This window comes from Monodon monoceros, unplaced genomic scaffold (genome assembly GCF_005190385.1).
Source record: "Monodon monoceros isolate NGI ecotype Baffin Bay Population unplaced genomic scaffold, NGI_Narwhal_1 Contig5942_ctg1, whole genome shotgun sequence".
In the NCBI taxonomy this organism is placed as follows: domain Eukaryota; kingdom Metazoa; phylum Chordata; class Mammalia; order Artiodactyla; family Monodontidae; genus Monodon; species Monodon monoceros.
In genome coordinates, this window is record NW_021701716.1 from 1 (window position 1) to 22,722 (window position 22,722).

General features: G+C 41.6%; 1 protein-coding gene across 1 annotated transcript; it reads right to left on the reverse strand.

The window, feature by feature from the left end:
• Positions 1–19,882: 19,882 nt before the first annotated feature.
• LOC114890562 (maspardin-like) lies at positions 19,883–22,689 on the reverse strand. Its single transcript, XM_029214172.1, has 2 exons — positions 22,444–22,689; positions 19,883–20,957 (listed from the first exon to the last, which is right to left on the reverse strand). The coding sequence occupies exons 1-2, from the start codon at positions 22,687–22,689 to the stop codon at positions 20,841–20,843; spliced, it is 363 nt and encodes a 120-aa protein (XP_029070005.1). The 3' UTR covers positions 19,883–20,840.
• Positions 22,690–22,722: the final 33 nt, after the last annotated feature.

The following is a 22,722-nucleotide window of genomic DNA, read 5'->3' on the forward strand; positions in this document are numbered from 1 at the left end:
CAGTGTCCTTGTCCCCATGGTGAGCCACAACCACACAGCCACCCCCCCGCCTCTGCAGGAGACCCTCCAACACTAGCAGGTAGGTCTGGGTCAGTCTCCTATGGGGTCACTGCTCCTTCCCTGGGTCCCAATGCACACACTACTCTGTGTGTGCCCTCCAAGAGTGGAGTCTCTGTTTCCCCCAGTCCTGTCGAAGTCCTGCAATCAATTCTCACTAGGCTTCAAAGTCTGATTCTCTAGGAATTCCTCCTCCCATTGCCGGACGCCCAGGTTGGGAAGCCTGACGTGGGGCTCAGAACCTTCACTCCAGTGGGTGGACTTCTGTGGTATAAGTGTTCTCCAGTTTGTGAGTCACCCACCAGCAGCTATGGAATTTGATTTTACTGTGATTGCGCCCCTCCTACCCTCTCATTGTGGCTTCTCCTTTGTCTTTGGATGTGGGGTATCTTTTTTGGTGAGTTCCAGTGTCTTCCTGTCAATGATTGTCCAGCAGCTAGTTGTGATTCTGGTGTTCTCACAAGAGGGAGTGAGAGCATGTCCTTCTACTCCACCATTTTGGTTCCTGTCGATCATTTCCTTTGCTCTGCAAAAGTTTTAAAGTTTGATTAGGTCCTATTTGTTTATTTTTGCTGTTATTTGTTTTGCCTTGAGAGGCTGATGTAAGAAAATATTGCTATGATTTATGTCAAAGTGTATTTCACCCATGTTCTCTTCTAGGAGTTCTATGCTGTCATGTCTTACATTTAGGTCTTTAAAGCATTTTGAGTTTACTTTTTGTATGGTGTGAGGGAGTGTTCTAATATCAGTTGATATACATGTAGCCATCCAACTTTCCCAACACCACTTGTTAAAGAGACCATCTTTTCTCCATTGTATATTCTTGACTCCTTTGCATAAATTAATTGGCCATGGGTGTGTGGGTTTAGTTGTAGGCTCTCTATTCTGTTCCATTGATCTATATGTCTGTTTTTGTGCCAATACCAGGCTGCTTTGTTAACTGTAGCTTTATAGTATAGTCTGAAGCCTGGAAGGGTTATACATCCGGCTTTTTTCTTTTTCCTCATGATTGCTTTGGCAGTTCTGGGTCTTTTGTGGTTCCATATAAATTTTAGGATTATTTGTTCTAGTTCTGTGAAAAATGTCACAGGTAATTTGATAGGGATCACATTAAATCTGTAGATTGCCTTGGGTAGTATGGCCATTTTAACAATATTAATTCTTCCAATCCAAGGGCATGGAATATCTTTCCATTTCTTTGAATCATCTTCAGTTTCCTTTATCAGTATCTTGTAGTTTTCAGCATATAGGTCTTTCAACTCCTTGGTTAAGTTTATACCCAGGTATTTTTTTACATGATTTTAAATGGGATTTTTTTAAACTTTCTGATATTTCATTGTTCATATAAAGAAATGCAACAAATTTCTGTATATTAATCTTCTATCCTGCTACCTTGCTGAATTCATTTATTAGTTCTGGTAGTCTTTGTGTGGAGACTTTGGGGTTCTCTGTATACAGTATCTTGTCATCTGCAAATAGTGACAGTTTTACCTCTTCCCTTCCAATTTGGATACATTTTATTTCTTTTTCTTGTCTGATTGCTGTGGCTAGAACTTCCAATAGTATGTTGAATAACAGTGGTGAGAGTGGGTATCTTTGCCTTGTTCCTGAATTTATTGGGAAGACTTTCATCTTTTCACCATTGAGTATTATGTTAGCTGTGGGTGTGTTGTAAATGGCCTTTATTATGTTGAGATATGTTCTCTCTATACCCACTTTGATGAGAGTTTTTGTCATGAATGGATGTTGAATTTGTCAAATGCTTTTTCTGCATCTATTGAGATGATCAGGGCTTTTGTGTTTTCTTTTGTTGATGTGGTGCATCACATTGATTGATCTGCATATGTTGAGCCATCCTTGCAACCCTGGAGTGGATCCAACTTGATCATGGTATATGATCCCTTTTATGTATTGTTGGACTCAGTTTGCCAATATTTTGTTGAGTATTTTCGCATCTATATTCATGAAAAACATTGGCCTGTAATTTTCATTTTTTGTAGTATCTTTGTCTGGTTTTGATACCAGGGTGATGGTGGCCTCATAGAATGAATTTGGGAGTGTTCCCTCCTTTTCAGTTTTTTGGAATAGTTTGAGAAGGATCGGTATAAGTTCTTTATATGTTTGGTAGTATTCCGCAGTGAAGCCATCCAATTCTGGACTTTTGTTTGCGGGGAATTTTAATCCTTGTTTTCCAGTTGTTTTTGTAGCTCTTCTTTGTTCATTTCTTTCTGTTTGTTTTTCGTTTTGTGGTTTGATGATTTTCTTTTGTAGTATGTTTGAGTTCCTTTCTTTTTGGTTTGTGTGAATCTGTTGTATGGGTTTTTTTTTGTTTTTTTTTTGCGGTACGTGGGCCTCTCACTGTTGTGGCCTCTCCCGTTGTGGAGCACAGGCTCCAGACGCGCAGGCTCAGCGGCCATGGCTCACGGGTCCAACTGCTCCACGGCATGTGGGATCTTCCCGGACCGAGGCACAAACCTGTGTCCTCTGCATCGGCAGGTGGACTCTCAATCACTGTGCCACCAGGGAAGCCCCTGTTGCATGTTTTTGATTTGTGGTTACCATGGGGTCAAGTATGTTGACCCATAACTAAATCTACTTGCTTTAAACTGATAGTCGTTCAAGTTCAAACACACTCTAAAAGATTTACATTTTTATACTCCCCTTACCCACATTTTGTGATTTTGATGTCCTATTTTACATCTTCATGCTTATCCTTTTGCTGTTTATTGTGTTGATAGTTAAAGTCACTTTTTAAAAAAGTTAATTTATTTTTGGCTGCATTGGGTCTTCGCTGCTGCATGATACCGTCTCTAGTTGTGGCGAGCGGGGACCACCCTTCGCTGCGGTGCACGGGCTCATCGCGGTGGCCTCTGTTGTTGTGGAGCACGGGCTCTAGGGACGTGGGCTTCAGTAGTTGTGGCACGCAGGCTCAGCAGTTGTGGCTCATGGACTCTAGAGCGCAGGCTCAGTAGTTGTGGTGCACAGGCTCAGCCGCTCCACGGCACGTGGGATCCTCCCAGAGCAGGGCTCAAACCCACGTCCTCTGCATTGGCAGGCGGATTCGCTTCCCTGCGCCACCAGGGAAGCCCTAAAGTCACTTTTACAATTTTTTAAGTTGTTTTTAAATCTATGTATTGGCTTATTTAAGTGATCTTCAATCTTTTTATATATTTGCCTTTCCTATTATGATTTTCCCTTTCCTGTAGATTTTTGTCTTTCCTCTATTAGAGAAGACCCTTCAATATTTCTTTTAGGGTAGGGTTAGTATTGCTGAGTTCTTTTAGTTTTTGTTTGTCTGAGAAATTCTTTCTCTCTCCTTCTATTCTAAATGATACTCTTGCTGGGTAGAGTATCCTAGATTGCAGGTTTTTCCCTTTCAGTACTTGGACTACATTCATGCTACGCGCTTCTGGCCTGCAAAGTTTGTGCAGGGAAATCAACTGAGCCTTATGTGGTGGGGGGTCCCTTTAACTGACTCTTTGTTTTTCTCTTGCTGCCTTTAGAATCTGCTCTTTAAATTTTGCTATTTTAATTATAATATGTTTTGGTCTGGGTCTCTTTGGGTTTATCTTATTTGGGAGCCTCTGTGCTTCCTGTACCTGGATGTCTGTTTCCTTCTTTAGGTTTGGGAAGTTTCCAGCCTTAATTTCTTCAAACGCATTTTTGATCCCCTTCTCTCTCTCTTCTCCTTCTGGAACCCCTATTATGTGTAGGTTGGCATGTTTTATATTATATAAGTCTTGTATGTCACTTTCATTTTTTTTTTTTCCATTTGTCTTTCTGTCTGCTCTTCTGATTGGGTGATTTCCATTATTCTGTCTTCCAAATCACTTATTCATTCTCCTGTGTCATTTAGTTGACTTGATTGCTTCAACATTGGTTTTCATATCGGCAATTGAATTGTCCGTTTTTTTAAATTTTATTTATTTTTTGGCTGTGTTGGGTCTTCATTGCTGCATGCGGGCTTTCTCTAGTTGTGGTGAGAAGGGGCTACTCTTCTTTGCGGTGCACAGGCTCCTCATTGCAGTGGCTTCTCTTGTTGCGGAGTATGGGCTCTAGGTGCGTGGGCTTCTGTAATTGTGGCACGCAGGCTCTAGAGCGTAGGCTCAGTAGTTGTGGTGCACAGACTTAGTTGCTCTGTGGCATGTGGGATCTTCCCGGACCAGGGCTTGAACCTGTGTCCCCTGCATTGGCAGGCAGATTCTTAACCACTGCACCACCAAGGAAGTCCCTGAATTGTCTATTTTTGATTGGTTCATCTTTGTAGCTTCTAGTTCCTTGTTACAGTGATCTGTGTTTCTAATGATAATCTTTCTTAATTCAGTTAGCATTTTTATTACCTTTTTGAACTCAGTGTCTAGTAGACTGGTGAGCTCTGTTTCATTGTTCTTTCAGAGGATATCTCTTGCTCTTTTAATTGGGAGTAATTCTCTGCCTTTTCATTTGACTTAACGTTTAGGAGAAACAGTTATCTACTGTGGTCTTGAAGAGGCATTTTTTTGTGTGAGTGTCCATGTGTAGACCGTGTGTGTCCAGTGTTTTTGGTGCGAGGGCTGGTTCGGTATGGATGACAGCCACATCTTCCCTCAGGAAGTGCTGGCCATTATCCCCTTGATAGGGGTGTGTGGTTGGTGTTGGAGTATCTAAAGCCTGTGCAGGGTGTGAGGCAGGACTTCCCCTCTGCTCCACGGCTGTCACAGCTCTGTCAGGGGTGGGGTCTGCTCCTCAGTTGTTGAAGTAGAAACCCTGAGGGTTGGGTTCAGTCAGGCTCTGTTGCCTTTGGGCATGTGCCCTGCTGCAAATGAGGTAGTTGCTGGAGCAAGTGAGGCCCATGCAGTCACAGGGGACCTATGTGCTACTGTGTATGCATCCACAGTTCTGCTCAGCAGCAGCCCAAAGTCGTGTCCCTTTCTCAGTTGTGTTTGTATCAGATCTACTGCAAGGCTATGCTGTGGAGCAGGCTGAGGCTGGGGGTTGTGATGTGTGGCTGCAGGAATTGAGGTGGCTGCACTGACCCCCAGAGATCTGGGCTGCCTCTGTGGCAGATTTCTCTCAGGACATGTCTGCCAGATCCAGCACTAAGCTGTGGTGCGGAGTGGGCGGAGCTGAGGTGTTGACCCCTTTGGATTGGGAAGTGTGGTGAGGTGGCAGCAGCCAGTGCAAGGCTCTCTCTGCCCTGATTGTTAGTGTGCCAGCATGAGCATACTCCTTGTAAGTGGAGTCTGGGCTTCTCCAGCCCTTCTGTCTATCCCAGTGGATTTCCCAGCAGGCAAGTGGGCTTGTGTCCTCCATGCAAGACCCCCAGGACTGGGATACCCAGATTGTGGCTCTACTTGCTTACTCTCCAGGGCGAGGGTCCCAATCCAATGGCTTTTTTACCTGTCTTACCCAGTTACATGGAAATCTTTCTCGCAGGTTTGGTTATATAGGCGTTCTTCTGCCAGTTTCCAGTTGGTTTTCCACAAGAATTTTTCCACATGTAGATGTATTTTTGATGTGTTTGTGGGGGGGAGGTGAGCTCTATGTCCTCCTACTCTGCCATCTTGATCCTCCTCTCTGTCTCTGAGGAGGGAGGTGAAGGGACTGACAGCACAGAGCTGAGGTAACTTTTTTTAGTTGAAGTACTGTTGATGTACAATATTATATAACTTTTAGGTGTACATATAATGATTCACAATTTTTTTTCTGTGGTACACAGGCCTCTCACTGTTGTGGCCTCTTCCATTGCAGAGCACAGGCTCCAGACGTGCAGGCTCAGCGGCCATGGCTCACAGGCCCAGCCGCTTCGCGGCATGTGGGATTTTCCCGGACCGGGGCACGAACCCGTGTCCCCTGCATCGGCAGGCAGACTCTCAACCACTGTGCCACCGGGGAGGCCCAAAGATTCACAATTTTTAAAAGATATACTCCATTTATACTTATTATAACATATTGGCTATATTGCCTGTGCTGTACAGTATACTCTTTTTTTTTAACATCTTTATTGGGGTATAATTGCTTTACAATGGTGTGTTAGTTTTTGCTTTATAACAAAGTGAATCAGTTATACATATACATATGTTCCCATATCTCTTCCCTCTTGCGTCTCCCTCCCTCCCACCCTCCCTATCCCACCCCTCCAGGCAGTCACAAAGCACCAAGCCGATATCCCTGTGCTATGCGGCTGCTTCCCACTAGCTATCTACCTTACGTTTGTTAGTGTATATATGTCCATGCCACTCTCTCGCTTTGTCACAGCTCACCCTTCCCCCTCCCCATATCCTCACGTCCGTTCTCCAGTAGGTCCGTGTCTTTATTCCTGTCTTACCCCTAGGCTCTTCATGACGTTTTTTTTCTTAAATTCCATATATATGTGTTAGCATACGGTATTTGTCTTTCGCTTTCTGACTTACTTCACTTTGTATGACAGACTCTAGGTCTATCCACCTCATTATAAATAGCTCAATTTCGTTTCTTTTTATGGCTGAGTAATATTCCATTGTATACATGTGCCACATCTTCTTTATCCATTCATCCGATGATGGGCACTTAGGTTGTTTCCATCTCCGGGCTATTGTAAATAGAGCTGCAATGAACATTTTGGTACATGACTCTTTTTGAATTTTGGTTTTCTCAGGGTATATGCCCAGTAGTGGGCTTGCTGGGTCATATGGTAGTTCTATTTGTAGTTTTTTAAGGAACCTCCATACTGTTCTCCATAGTGGCTGAAACAATTCACATTCCCACCAGCAGTGCAGGAGTGTTCCCTTTTCTCCACACCCTCTCCAGCATTTATTGTTTCTAGATTTTTTGATGATGGCCATTCTGACTGGTGTGAGATGATATCTCATTGTAGTTTTGATTTGCATTTCTCTAATGATTAATGATGTTGAGCATTCTTTCATGTGTTAGTTGGGAGTCTGTATATCTTCTTTGGAGAAATATCTATTTAGGTCTTCTGCCCATTGTTGGATTGGGTTGTTTGTTTTTTTGTTATTGAGCTGCATGAGCTGCTTCTAAATTTTGGAAATTAATCCTTTGTCACTTCATTTGCAAATATTTTCTCCCATTCTGAGGGTTGTCTTTTGGTCTTGTTTATGGTTTCCTTTGCTGTGCAGAAGCTTTGAAGTTTCATTAGGTCCCATTTGTTTATTTTTGTTTTTATTTCCATTTCTCTAGGAGGTGGGTCAAAAAGGATCTTGCTGTGATTTATGTCATAGAGTGTTCTGCCTATGTTTTCCTCTAAGAGTTTGATAGTTTCTGGTCTTACATTTAGGTCTTTAATCCATTTTGAGCTTATTTTTGTGTATGGTGTTAGGGAGTGATCTAATCTCATACTTTTACATGTAGCTGTCCAGTTTTCCCAGCACCACTTATTGAAGAGGCTGTCCTTTCTCCACTGTACATTCCTGCCTCCTTTATCAAAGATAAGGTGACTATATGTGCATGGGTTTATCTCTGGGCTTTCTATCCTGTTCCATTGATCTATCTTTCTGTTTTTGTGCCAGTACCGTACTGTCTTGATTACTGTAGCTTTGTAGTATAGTCTGAAGTCAGGGAGCCTGATTCCTCCAGCTCCGTTTTTCGTTCTCAAGATTGCTTTGGCTATTCGGGGTGTTTTGTGTTTCCATACAAAGTGTGAAATTTTTTGTTCTAGTTCTGTGAAAAATGCCAGTGGTAGTTTGATAGGGATTGCATTGAATCTGTAGATTGCTTTGGGTAGTAGAGTCATTTTCACAATGTTGATTCTTCCAATCCAAGAACATGGTATATCTCTCCATCTCTTTGTATCATCTTTAATTTCTTTCATCAGTGTCTTATAATTTTCTGCATACAGGTCTTTTGTCTCCTTAGGTAGGTTTATCCCTAGATATTTTATTCTTTTTGTTGCAATGGTAAATGGGAGTGTTTTCTTGATTTCACTTTCAGATTTTTCATCATTAGTGTATAGGAATGCCAGAGATTTCTGTGCATTAGTTTTGTATCCTGCAACTTTACCAAATTCATTGATTAGCTCTAGTAGTTTTCTGGTAGCATCTTTAGGATTCTCTATGTATAGTGTCATGTCATCTGCAAACAGTGACAGCTTTACTTCTTTTCCAATTTGGATTCCTTTTATTTCCTTTTCTTCTCTGATTGCTGTGGCTAAAACTTCCAAAACTATGTTGAATAAGAGTGGTGAGAGTGGGCAACCTTGTCTTGTTCCTGATCTTAGTGGAAATGCTTTCAGTTTTTCACCATTGTGGATGATATTGGCTGTGGGTTTGTCATATATGGCCTTTATTATGTTGAGGTAAGGTCCCTCTATGCCTACTTTCTGGAGGGTTTTTATCATAAATGGGTGTTGAATTTTGTGAAAAGCTTTCTCTGCATCTATTGAGATGATCATATGGTTTTTCTCCTTCAATTTGTTAATATGGTTTATCACATTGATTGATTTGCATATATTGAAGAATCCTTGCATTCGTGGAATAAACCCTACTTGATCATGGTGTATGATCCTTTTAATGTGCTGTTGGATTCTGTTTGCTAGTATTTTGTTGAGGATTTTTGCATCTATGTTCATCAGTGATATTGGCCTGTAGTTTTCTTTCTTTGTGACATCTTTGTCTGGTTTTGGTATCAAGGTGATGGTGGCCTCGTAGAATGAATTTGGGTATGGTCCTCCCTCTGCTATGTTTTGGAAGAGTTTGAGAAGGATAGGTGTAAGCTCTTCTCTAAATGTTTGATAGAATTCGCCTGTGAAGGCATCTGGTCCCGGGCTTTTGTTTGTTGGAAGATTTTTAATCACAGTTTCAATTTCAGTGCTTGTGATTGGTCTGTTCATATTTTCTATTTCTTCCTGATTCAGTCTTGGCAGGTTGTGCATTTCTCATAATTTGTCCATTTCTTCCAGGTTGTCCATTTTATTGGCATAGAGTTGCTTGTAGTAATCTCTCATGATCTTTTGTATTTCTGCAGTGTCAGTTGTTACTCCTCCTTTTTCATTTCTAATTCTATTGCAGTATATTCTTATAACTTATTTATTTTTATATATAGTAGTTTGTACCTGTTAATCCCCTACACCTATCTTGCCCCTTCCCCTTCCCACTGGTAACCACTAGTTTGTTCTCTATATCTGTGAGTCTCTTTCTTTTATGTTATATTTAGTAGGTGGTTTTATTTTTTAGATTCCACATGTAAGTGATATCATACAATATTTTTCTTTCTTTGACTCATTTCATTAAGCATAATACCCTGCAAGTCCATCCATGTTGCTGCAAATGGCAAAATTCATTCTTTTTTTCATGGCTCAGTGGTGTTCCATTGTGTGTATATTTTCTTTATCCATTTTTCTGTTGATGGACATTTAGGTTGCTTCCATACCTTAGCAATTGTAAATAATGCTGCTATGAACATGGTGTGTATGTATCTTTTCGAATTAATGTTTTTGTGTTTTCAGCTAGATACCCGGTAGTGAAATTGCTGGATCATATGGTAGTTCTATTTTTAGTTTTTTGAGAAACTTCAGTGTTGTTTCCTACAGTGGCTGCACCAATTTACATTCCCACCAACAGTGTATTAGGGTTCCCTTTTCTCCACTTCCTCACCAACATTTGTTATTTGTGTTCTTTTTGATGATAGCCATTCTAACAGGAGTGAAGTGTGATACATCATTGTGGTTTTGATTTGCATTTCTCTGATAATTAATGATCTTGAGCATCTTTTCCTGTGTCTGTTGGCCATCTGCCTGTCTTCTTTGGAAAAATGTCTATTCAGGTCTTCTGCCCATTTTTCCATCTGGTTGTTTGTTTTTTGATGTTGGGCTGTCTAAGCTGTATAAATATTTTGGATATTAAGCCCTTCTCAGTTGCATGGTTTGCAAATATTTTGTCCCATTAAGTAGGCTGTCTTTTTTTTTTGTCGATGGTTTCCTTTGCTGTGCAAAAGCTTTTAAGTTTATTTAAGTCCCATTTGTTTGTTTTTTCTTTTTTATTGGCAACTAATCAAGATGGTTTTTTTTTTGTTTTTTTTTTTGTGGTACGTGGGCCTCTTACTGTTGTGGCCTCTCTCATTGCAGAGCACAGCCTCCGGATGTGCAAGCTCAGCAGCCATGGCTCACGGGCCTAGCTGCTCTGCGGCATGTGGGATCCTCCCGGACCGGGGCACGAACCCGTGTCCCCTGCATCGGCAGGCGGACTCTCAACCACTGTGCCACCAGGGAAGCCCTGTTTTTGCTTTTTTTCCCTTTGTTGTAGGGGACAGATCCAAAAAAATATTGCTACAGTTTATGTCGAAGAGTGTTCTGCCTATGTTTTCTTCTAGGAGTTTTATAGCCTCCTGCATTACATTTAGGTCTTTAATCCATTTTGAGTGTATTTTTGTATATGGTGTTAGACAATGTTCTAATTTCATTCTTTTACATGAAGCTGCCTGGTTTTCCCAGGACCATTTATTTTTATTTTTTCACTTTGCCCTGTTCTTTTTTGTTTCTTTTGAATTTTATTTTATTTTTTTTATACAGCAGGTTCTTATTAGTTATCTATTTTATACATATTAGTGTATATATGTCAATCCCCATCTCCCAATGCATCCCATCACCCCCTGGCTTTACCCCCTTGGTGTCCATATGTTTGTTCTCTACATCTGTTGTCTATTTCTGCCTTGCAAACTGGTTCATCTGTACCATTTTTCTAGATTCCACATATATGCATTAATATACGATATTTGTTTTTCTCTTTCTGACTTACTTCACTCTGTATAACAATCTCTAGCTCTATCCACGTCTCTACAAATGACCCAATTTCGTTCCTTTTCATGGCTGAGTAATATTCCATTGTATATATGTACCACATGTCTTTATCTATTTGTCTGTCGATGGGCATTTAGGTTGCTTCCATAACCTGGCTATTGTAAATAGTGCTGCAATGAATACTGGGGTGCATATGTCTTTTTGAATTATGGTTTTCTTAGGGTATATGCCCAGTAGTGGGATTGCTGGGTCATATGGTAATTCTATTTTTAGTTTTTTAAGGAACCTCCATACTGTTCTCCATAGTGGCTGTATCAATTTACATTCCCACCAACAGTGCAAGAGGGTTCCCTTTTCTCCATACCCACCCCCAGCATTTGTTGTTTGTAGATTTTCTTTTTTTTTTTAATGATGGCTAGCACTTTTTTTTTTTTTTTTTTGGCTAGCACTTTTTAACAATCATGTATTTTTTAACTAAAAGAAAAAGAGAGAGACCACTCTGGCTGTTTTGTAGGAAATAGACTTGCAGGCGGGACTGGAATAGAATCAGAGAGACCAGTTAGGAGGCTACTGGAGTATTTCAGGCAGAGAAGATGGTGGTTTGGATGGTGACAGCAAGAAGAATTGGTCTGAGTCTGGCTATAATTTGAAGGTTCTTGCTGCTGATTGTATGTGGAGTATGAAAAAGAAAGAAATCAAGGATTGCTCCAGAATATATCGCCTGCTCAATTGAAAGGGTAGAGGGACCTCTAGAGGCAAATGTGGAGTTTAGTTTGGGGCATGTTTGAGACACCTTTTAGACACCCAACTGGAGCCGTCAAGTTGGCATTGAGTCGTCAGCATGTGGATGCACTTTGAAGTCATGAAGTTAAATGTGTTCACCAAGAGAGTGATGAGTCGAGATAGAGAAGAACTTTCTGGACTGAATCTTGAGGCAGCGCTAACTCTTGGAGGTCAGGGACATGAGGAGGAGCCAGAAGGAAATTCTGTACAAACTAGAAGCCCCTGGAAACCTTGGAAATCAGCAAAGAGTATCTTAGCACTTGCTGCTTAAAGGGTGGTCCTTGGGGCAGCTGTATCAGCATCACCTGGAAACTTGTTAGAAATACAGATCCCTGGGCTCCACTGCAGAGCTGTTGCATCAGAATCTTTGGAGGTGGCATCCAGCAGTCTGTTTTAGCAATCTCTTATGGTGATTTTTAAAAACTCTAAAGTTTGCACAGTGCAGTCCTGGAGGATCGTGAAGAGTTGAGTTTGAAAGGCATTGTTGTGGAGCACTTGTTACAGATCTGGCCTCTGCTTTCCTTTGCCCTTTATCCTCCATATAGGAGGTCAGCAGGTGACCCAGTCTTCCACACTTGCTTCAGAGAGAGCGATCCTAGTGCAGGGCAGGGCACACATGGTGTGAGACAGGTGCCTGGCAGAGCAGGCTGTGCAAAGATCCAGGACAGGTGGTTAGAGGAAAGGTGGACACCTGAGCTCCTGAAGTGCCACAGACCAGGGAGCATCTTAGAGTGGACATCCCAAGCAGGTGTATCTGTTTGTCTGAATTTGCCCTGGGGCTTGGATCTAAGGGAAAAACAAGTAAGGGAAGGCAGAAGCCTCCTGGTCAGTGTCTTTGCATTACCTACTCACTAGCTCCAGGCTGATTTTGAGAGTTCTGTTCGCCTGTGTACATCACAGACTGCTGATGGGGATTTGCTAAGTGCATCCGAGGGGCCATACCTGTCTAAGATAGTGAAGATAAAGGAAGAAGACTGGAGTCTCTCAGTGATTTAGAGATGTTAACAAGGCAGGCTGTGTGAAAGGTGCTAAGCCAGCATTTTAAACAGAGTGTGGCTGGGGCCCAGAGTGGTTCATCCGATCTGGTGCTGGCAGGAGAAGGCTTCGTTAGAAAAGGAGTTCTTGAACTCGAGTCCATGGTGTAATGCAGTAGGTCCATGAACTTGAGTGGGAAAAAAATGTATACTGGTCAAACTGAAAATTAGCATTTCCTTCTATTATGAATGTAGGCAGCAAACCATAATAGTATTAGCAGAACCTGTGACTCTGTTATCCATGTAAATCATAGATATTCTTTTTTTAATTACTAATTTATTTATGTTTGGCTGCGTTGGGTCTTTGTTGCTGCACGTGGGCTTTCTCTAGTTGTAGCGAGTGTGGGCTGCTCTTCGTTGTGGCGCACGGGCTTCTCATTGCGATGGCTTCTCTTGTTGCAGAGCACGGGCTCTAGGCACGAGGGCTTCAGTAGTTGTGGCACATGGGCTCAGTAGTTGTGACTCACGGACTTTAGAGCGCAGGCTTAGTTGTGGCGCATGGGCTTAGTTGCTCCGCAGTGTCGTTTGTAGATTTTCTGATGATGCCCATTCTAACTGGTGTGAGGTGATACCTCATTGTAGTTTTGATTTGCATTTCTCTAATAATTAGTGATGTTGAGCAGCTTTTCATGTACCTCTTGGCCATCTCTCTGTCTTCTTTGGAGGAATGTCTATTTAGGTCTTCTGCCCATTTTTTGATTGGGTTGTTTATTTTTTAAAATATTGAGCTGCATGAGCTATTTATATATTTTGGAGATTAACCCTTTGTCTATTGATTTGTTTGCAAATATTTTCTCCCATTCTGAGGGTTGTCTTTTCATCTTGTTTATAGTTTCCTTTGCTGTGTAAAAGCTTTTAAGTTTCATTAGGCCGCATTTGTTCCAGGACCATTTATTGAAGAGACTTTTTTTCCATTGTATATTCTCATCTCCTTTTGCATAGATTAATTGACCACAGGTGTGTTGGTTTATTTCTGGGCTTTCTGTTCTGTTCCATTGATCTATGTGTCTGTTTTTATGCCAGTACCTTATTGTTTTTATTACTGTATCTTTGTAGTATAGTTTGAAGCCACGGAGCATGATTCCTCCAGCTCTGTTGTTTCTCAAGATTGTTTTGGCTTTTTGTGGTCTTTTGTGTTTCCATACAAATTTTAAAAGTGTTTGTTTTAGTTCTGTGAAAAATGTCCTTGGTATTTTGATGGGGTTTGCATTGAATTTGTAGATCACCTGGGTAGTATGGTCATTTTAACAATATTAATTCTTCCAATCCATGAATGTGGTTTATCTTTCTATCTGTCTGTGTCATCTTCAACTTCTTTCATCAGCGTTAGTTTTCTAAGTACAGGTCTTTTACCTCCTTAGGTAGGTTTATTCCTATTTTACTCTTTTTGATGTGACAGTAAATGGATTGTTTCCTTAATTTCTCTTTCTAATAGTTCATTCTTAGTGTTTAGAAATGCAACAGATTTCTGTATATTAATTTTGTACCCTGCAACTTTAGTGAATTAATTGATGAGCCCTGTTAGTTTTCTGGTGGTGTCTTTAGGATTTTCTATGTATAGAATCATGTTTTATCCAAACAATGACAGTTTTACTTCTTCCTTTTCAATTTGGATTGCTTTTCTTTTCTTGTCTGATTGTTGTGGCTAGGACTTCCAATACCATGTTGAATAAAAGTGGCAAGAGTGGGCATGCTTGTCTTGTTCCTGATCTTAGAGGAAATGCTTTCAGCTTTTTACTGTTGAGCATGATGTTAGTAGTGGGCTTGTCATATATGGCCTTTATTATGTTGAATTATGTTTCCCTCTATGCCCACTTTCTGGAGAGTTTTTTTATCATAAATGGTATTGAGGGGTTTTTTTGGTTTGTTTTTGCGGTACGCGGGCCTCTCACTGCTGTGGCCTCTCCCATTGCGGAGCACAGGCTCCGGATGCTCAGGCTCAGCGGCCATGGTTCACGGGCCCAGCCGCTCCACGGCATGTGGGATCCTCCCCGACCAGGGCACGAACCCGTGTCCCCTGCATCAGCAGGCGGACTCTCAACCACTGCGCCACCAGGGAAGCCCGGATATTGAGTTTTTATCAAAAGCTTTTTCTGAATCTATTGAGATGATCATATGGTTTTTATTCTTCAGTTTGTTAATGTGGTGTATCACATTGATCGTGAATATTGAAAAATTTTTGCATCCCTGGGATAAATCCCACTTGATTATATTATGTGATTATTTTAATGTATCATTGGATTTGGTTTGCTAATATTTTGTTGAAGGTTTTTGCATTTATATTCATCAGTGATATTGGCCTGCGATTTTCTTTTTTTGTGGTATCTTTGTCTGGTTTTGGTATCCGGGTGATGCTGGCCTCATAGAATGAGTTTGGGAGTATTCCTTCCTCTGCAGTTTTTTGGAATAGTTTCAGAAGGATAGGTGTTAACTCTTGTAGAAATGTTTGGTAGAATTCTCCTGTGAAGCCACATGGTCCTGGAATTTTTGGTGTTGTTGGGAGTTTTTAAAGTTTCTGATTCAGTTTCATTATGGGTAATTGATCTGTTCATAATTTCTATTTATTCCTGGTTCAGTCTTGGGAAGTTGTATATTTCTAGGAATTTGTCCATTTCTTCTAGGTTGTTCATTTTATTAGCATATACTTGTTTGTAGTAGTCTCTTATGATCCTTTGCATTTCTGTGGTGTTGTCTGTAACTTCTCTTTTTTCATTTCTGATATTATTGATTTGGGCCCTCCCTCTTTTTTCTTGATGAGTCTGGCTAAATGTTTATCAATTTTATCCTTTCAAAGAACTAGCTCTTAGTTTCATTGATTTTTTTAAAATCTCGATTTCATTTATTTCTGCTCTGATTTACAATTTCTTTCCTTCTACTGACTTGGGGTTTTGTTTGTTGTTCTTTTTCTAGTTCCTTTATGTGTAAGGTCAGGTTGTTTGAGATTTTTCTTGTTTCCTGAGGTAAGCTTGTATTGCTATAAACTTCCCTCTTAGAACTGCTTTTGCTGCATCCCATATATTTTTGGATCATTGTGTTTCATTTTCACTTGTCTCTAGGTATTTTTTATTTCCTCTTTGATTTATTCAGTGCTTGTTTAGTAGCATATTGTTTAGCCTCCACCTGTTTGTGTTTTTTTGCAGGTTTTTTTCCTTGTAGTTGATTTCTAGTTTCATAGCATTGTGGTTGGAAAAGATGCTTGATATGATTTCAATTTTCTTAAATTTACCAAGGATTGTTTTCTGGCCTAGCATGTGATCTATCCTGGAGAATGTTCCATGAGCACTTGAATGTGTATTCTACTGCTTTTTATGGGATGTTCTATATGTATCTATTAAGTTCATTAGGTCTAATGTGTCATTTAAGGCCAGTGTTTCCTTATTGATTCTCTGGATGTTCTGTCCATTGATGTAAGTGTGGTAAGGTCCCCCATTGTTACTATCAATTTCTGCCTTTATGTCCATTAATATTTGCTTTATGTATTTAGGTGCTCCTATGTTGGGTGCATATATATTTACAATTGGTATATCTTTTTCTTGGATTGATCCCTTGTTCATTATGTCATGTCCTCCTTTATCTCCTGTAACAGTCTTTATTTTAAAGTCTATTTTTTCTGATATGACTATTGCTACGTTGGCTTTCTTTTGATTTCCATTTGCATGGAATGGAAATTTTTTCATCCCCTTTTTCCATCCTCTCACTTTCAGTTTGTATGTGTCTCTACATCTCAAGTGAGTCTCTTGTAGCCAGCATATATGTGGGTCTTGTTTTTTTATTCATTCAGCTACTCTGTCTTTTGATTGGAGCATTTAGTCCATTTACATTTAAAGTAATTACAGATATGTATGTTCTTATTGCCATTTTGTTAATTGTTTTGGGTTTTTTTTTTTTTTTTTTTGTGGTACGCGGGCCTCTCATTGTTGTGACCTCTGCTGTTGTGGAGCACAGGCTCCTGACGCGCAGGCTCAGCGGCCATGGCTCACGGGCCCAGCCGCTCTGCAGCACGTGGGATCTTCCCGGACCGGGGCACGAACCCGTGTCCTCTGCATCGGCAGGCGGTCTCTCAACCACTGCACCACGAGGGAAGCCCTTGGGTTATTTTTATAGGTCTTTTTTGTTCCTTTCTTCTTTTGTTCTCTTGTGATTTGATGACTATCTTTAGTGTTATGTTTGGATTCCTTTTTCTTTTTGAGTGTGTCTATTACAGATCTTGTGTATGATTACCATGAGGTTTTTTTTTTTTTAATATTTATTTATTTAGTTTGGCTGCACCACGTCTTAGTTGCGGCATGTGGGATCTTCATTGCAGCATGCATGTGGGATCTAATTCCCTGACCAGGGATCAAACCTGGGCTCCCTGCATTGGGAGCATGGAGTCTTAGCCACTGGACCACCAGGGAAGTCCCCCATGAGGTTTTTATGTATCAATTGATATATATATGTGATTGTTTTAAGTTGCTGATCTCTTAATTTCCAATGCCTTTTAACAACCCTGCATTTGTACTCTCCTCCCCTCATGTTTACTGTTTTTGATATTATGTTTTACATCTAATTGTTTTGTGTATCTCTTTACTGCTTACTGTGGATGTAGATTTTACTACTTTTGTGTTTTAACCTTCCTACTAGCTTTGTGTGTGTGTGATTTCCTGCCTTTACTGTTTGCCTTTACCAATGAGATTTTTCCTTTCATGATTTTCGGGTTTCCTGTTATGGCCTTTTCTTTTGCTTAGAGAAGTTCCTTTAACATTTCTTGTTTGGTGGTGCTGAACTTTTTTTGCTTTTGCTTGTCTGTAAGGCTTTTGATCTCTCCATCAAATCTGAATGAGAGCCTTGCTGGGTATTCTTGGTTGCTGCAGGTTTTTCCCTTTCATCAGTTTAAGTATATTGTGCCATTCCCTACTGGCCTACAGAGTTTCTGCTGAAAAGTCAGCTGATAGGTTTATGGGACTTTATTTGTATTTCATTTGTTGTTTTTCCCTTGCTGCTTTTAATATTCTCTCCATCTCTAATTTCTGCCATTTAGATTACAACGTGTCTTTGTGTGTTTCTCTTTGGGTTAATCCTGTGGAGACTCTGTACTTCCTGGATTGGATGTTTGTTTCCTGTCCCATTTTAGGCCAGTTTTCAGCTATTATGTCTTCAAGTTTGTTCTCGGCTCCCTTTTCTCTGTTTCCTCCTTCTTGGACCTCTATATTAGTGCACTTGATGTTGTCCCAGAGTTCTGATAAATTGTCCTCATTTCTTTTCTTTATTTTTTCTGTTCGGCTTCAGTGATTTCCACTTCTCCATCTTCCAGCTCGCTGATCCATTCTTCTGTCCCATTTAGTCTACTGTTGGTTTCTTCTAGTATATTTTCCATTTCAGTTAGTGTATTCTTCATCTCTGTTTGGTTCTCTGTTTACATCTCTGTTTACATTTTCCAACTCTTTGTTTAAAACTTCCAACTTCTCTCACTGTTTATCCACTCTTCTCCCATGTTCTTTGATCATTTTTACGATCACTACCCTGAACTCTTTCTTGAGTAGACTGCATATCTCCACTTTGCTTAGTTTTTCTTCCGGGGTTTTATCTTATTCCTTCGTTTGGAAAATACTCCTCTGTTGCCTCACTTTGCCGAGTTTTTTTTTTTTTTTTTTTAATGTATCTGGCAGATTGGTTACATTTCCCCACCCTGGAGAAGCAGCCTTCTGTAGGAGATGTCCTATGCATCCCAGCAACGCATCCCCCTCTTGTTACCCAAGCTGTATGTCCTCTAGGGGTTCACCCTATGAGGGGTGCATGGGTCCCTCTGTTGTGGCAGGCTGTGTGGGTAGTTTGGTAGGCTTGATTGGCCCCGGGTTCAGTTGATTGCCAGGCCTTGCCTTGTGTGGGGGGTGCTAACCTCTGGTTGGTGGGACCAGGTCACGTGGTGACTGACTGTGGAACCCAGGAGGCCCGGGACTAGTGCTAGGCACTGGTGGGCAGAGTCAAGGTCCAGGAGACTCTGGGGCTGTTGCCCACCCACTGGTGGGGGAACCCAGGTCCTGGGGCTAGTGCCAGCCTACTGGTAGGCAGAGCCAGATCCTGGAATCTAGTCCCAGTGACCAGGGGTCCCTGAGCTGGTGTTAGGTCGCTGGTGGGTGAGGCCCATTCCTGACATGGTTGAGTGCAGAGTCCAGAGCATCCTGAAGTTTGTGATGGCCTGCTAGTGGGTGGGGCCAGGCCCAGCTGGTCCTAGTGCAGGATCTGGCCTGCTGGTGGAGTGTCCGGGTCCATCGGCTGTAGAGCTGTGGTTTTCTTGCTGTTGGTGTCTGCTCCCTGGTGGGTGAGACTGGTCTGGAGGCTAGAGCAGACTCCTTGGAATGTGGGACTGTGGCCCAGGCACTGGTGCCTGCCCATGAGTGGGTGGAGCTGGGCCCTATGGTGGGAAAGGCCATGTCCAGAGGTGGCTGGGGGCTCAGGGGGTCTCAAGGCAGCCTATCTGATGGTGGGTGGAGCTGTGTCCCCACCCAGTTAGTTGCTTGCCCTAAGGTATCCCAGCAGTGGTGCCTATAGGCTGTTGGGCCAGGACCAGGCTGGGTGCTGGGGCTAATAAGCCGGAGGGAGGATTCCACAATGACTTGCCAGCACCAGTGTCCACATGGTAGAATGAGCTCCCAAGAATGGCTGCTGCCAGTGACTATATCCCTAGGGTGAGCTGCAGTTGCCTCCTGCCTCTCCAGGAGATTCTCTAAGAGCAGCAGGTAGGTCTGACCCAGGCTCCTATATAACCACTGCTCCTGCCCTGGGTCCTGGAGCATGTGAGATTTTCTGTGAGCCCTTTGAGAGTGAAGTCTCTGTTTCCGCCAGCCCTCTGGTACTCCTGAAAGTAAGCCCCTCTTGCCTTTTAAAGCCAAATGCTCTGGGTGCTCATCTTGCTAGTGCAGGACCCTTGGGCTGGGGAGCCTGACTTGGGGCTTGGAACCCTCTTTTGGAAGAACCTCTGCAATTGCAATTCTCCCATATGTCGGTCCCCCCCTGGGGATATGGGACTTGGCTGTATTGTGACTCCACTCCTCCTGCCCATCTTGTTGTGGTTCCTTCTTTATATTACCTTTAGTTGTAGAAGACCTTTTTGGTAGGTTCTGGTCTTTCCAAAGTGTCAACTTTGGAAGCTGATTAGAACAAGTCAACTGTAAAAAGACATTTACGAGATAATCACAAATAAGAACACTGACTGGATGTTAGTATGAAGGAATTATTGGTGAATTTTTTAGTGTGATAATGGCATTATTTTATCTCTTGAAGGTGCATACAGAAATGTACAGATGAAGTAAGGTACCAGAAATTGCCTTAAAATAATTCATTCATAGGAGTATGTGTGGAAAAAGTGAGGGTTGGATAAGAGATGATACAACACAGTCCATGAGCTGATAATTTTTGAAACTGGGTAATGTGGATGTAGTTCATTATACTATTTTCTCTACTTTATGTGTGTTTAAAATCTTCCACTGAGGGGGAAAAAAAGCAGGTATGAAAAGTACCTTGCACATAGCAGCAGCTCAATAAAGGATTGTTTCTGTAATCTAACAATGAGCAAACTGCACTTTAGAGAGCTTAAGTAACTTAACCTAAAGACACACAGGCTTGGCAAACATCAGTCTGATTCTCAGAGAGTCCTATGTGTAGGTAGCCCAGTTGGCAGCTGTGATAATCACAAAAGCCACTCACTCAAATTGAATTTTTATTCCAAAGACTGTAATGGGTATAAAGACAACAGCCCAAACTGAAAACAATCTGCTTAACTGGAAATTAGAAGTAGTTCATTTGCAGGAGAGCAAAGAGTGGGTGACAGCCTTGGCACTCTGATAAGTTATAACCAAGAAAGCATAAAAATAACCAATGTCCTTCTGATACACAATGTGGATGTGCAGCATTTACAGCAAATAACAGGAAGAAAGGAAAGGAAAAAATCCACAGAATCCCCAAATTCAGAAATTAACATTCACTTAACAACACAGTGGTGAAGACTTTTGGTAGCAAAATTTTCACAATTCTTAAAATGGGAATCTTCAAAAGTACTTTGTTAAGTTCAAAAGCTAAAAAAACTGAAGAGGGAATAGTTACACTGGCTTAGAAGAGCTGCCGCCTGTCACGAAGATGACAATCAGTCCTAGTTCCAAACACAGTGATAACCGGTGAACCTGACGAACCGAAGAGAGAGGCCGACTGGTGGGCACTGATGTCACTGATTGTACGGACACACTGGATCACTCATCACTAAGAGCCAACTCTAACAGCTACTGCTCCTCCTGACTGATGCCAAGGTTGCCTTTCTGCACCTCGAGCTCCTCAGCACTGACCATCGATGGGTCAATGGCCGCATATTTGGTTCCGTGGAATTGCAGCAAATGTATCTGCAGAAATGCAGAATAATTATTTTAAACATCACTGTTGTGTATTAATGGTTTCTAGTTCTAAAATTACAGAGTGCTGGGGGAATGGGCAAGATAAGGTCAGGGGGTTAAAAGGTACAAAACTACCATGTATAAAATAAGCTACAAGAATATATTGTACAGCACAGGGAATATAGCCAATATTTTATAGTAACTTTAAATGTAGTATAATCTATAAAATTGTTGAATCACTATATAGAACACCTGAAACTAATATTATAAATCAACTATACCTCAATAAAAATATATACACTAAAACATTAGAGTAATACATACTAATTAGAAAAATTAGAAAACAGAAAAGTCAAAAAAATTTTAAAAACCACAATTTGGGGACTTCCCTGGCAGTGCAGTGGTTGAGAATCCGCCTGCCAATGCAGGGGACATGGGTTCAAGCCCTGGTCTGAGAAGATCCCACATGCTGTGGAGCAACTAAGCCCGTGCGCCACAACTGCTGTGCCTGTGCTCTATAGCCCGCAAGCTACAACTACTGAGCCCGTGCGCCACAAATACTGAAGCCTGCATGCCTAGAGCCTGTGCTCTGCAACAAGAGAAGCCACTGCAATGAGAAGCCCGCGCACTACGATGAAGAGTAGCCCCTGCTTGCTGCAACCAGAGAAAGCCCGCGTGCAGCAACGAAGACTCAATGCAGGCAAAAAACAAAGAAACACAAAAACAAACCAAAACCACAATTTGGGATCTTTGTTCCTCACTTAATATGTAACCAGTCTTTCTAGGTAACTACAAATTGTTATTAACACCTTAAATTGCCACATGCTACTTCACCAGTAGGTGTTTACCCTTCCCCTCTGCTGCTACGAATCAGGTCCTTCCCATCTTCTGCTGTTCTAACACCGTAATGACTATCTCTGGGAATCAAGTTTTTTTGTATTTATGATCCTCTCCTCAGGATCTGTTGCCACATGTGGACAACAGGATCAAAGAACGTCACTGGTTTTTTAAGGCTCTTGATACTACTTGCCAAATTGCAAAGCAACCATTTCTCACCACTATTCTAATATCCATTTAGGCAGGTATTAGAAGAAGTAGTGTTTGTTTGTGTGCGTGTGTTTTAATGCATTAAAATTAGACCAAGAAGTCACTTCGTGGGATTCAGATTGACTCCATTTAAGTCTGGTGTCCTGCTCTGGCTGAATTCATTGCGTCCAGGAGCCAAGGTCCCATTGTACCAAACGGCTGCTTCAGTGTTTGAGTTCAGGCCTGTGGTTCTTAGAAAAGGGATAGTGGGCATAGAGTCCCTCAGGTGGCTCTAATATGCTTGAATTCTCCTGTAAGTTACTAATGTGGACCAATTTATCAAGTCAATGCTTCATTCCTACAGAGAATTCTGTAGTTCTCTTACTCGACGACCAGAAAATAAAAAAAACTTTATGTTTCAAACCAGATTCCGTGTTCAAAGTGCTCTGGGATCCAACCTAGGACCTACCTGTACATAGAGATTCACCTCTGCACTTCTGCACAGGTAAGGGAAATTGCCTCCTGTTTTCAGGTGAGCCCTCCGGGCATTAGGATACAGCTTGTACATTTCTTCTTTAGCTTCAGTGGAAAGTGCACTCTGGTCAAACACCTTTAACAGAACATGAGGCCCAAACTGTGATTTCAGTGTGTTCTTGGCATGTTCAGCAGAGGGCCGCCCCCCCCGCCCGAACCTTACGCTCACCCCTACCCTCATCCTAACCCGTACCCTAACCCTAACCCGTTGTCA

Excerpts from the sequence above, each read along its gene's own strand:
- LOC114890562 (XM_029214172.1), bottom strand. The coding sequence starts at position 22,689 with ATGAGGGTAGGGGTGAGCGTAAGGTTCGGGCGGGGGGGGCGGCCCTCT. Across the intron at positions 20,958-22,443 it reads AGGTGAATCTCTATGTACAG|ATACATTTGCTGCAATTCCA; the intron begins GTAGGTCCTAGG and ends GCATTTCTGCAG.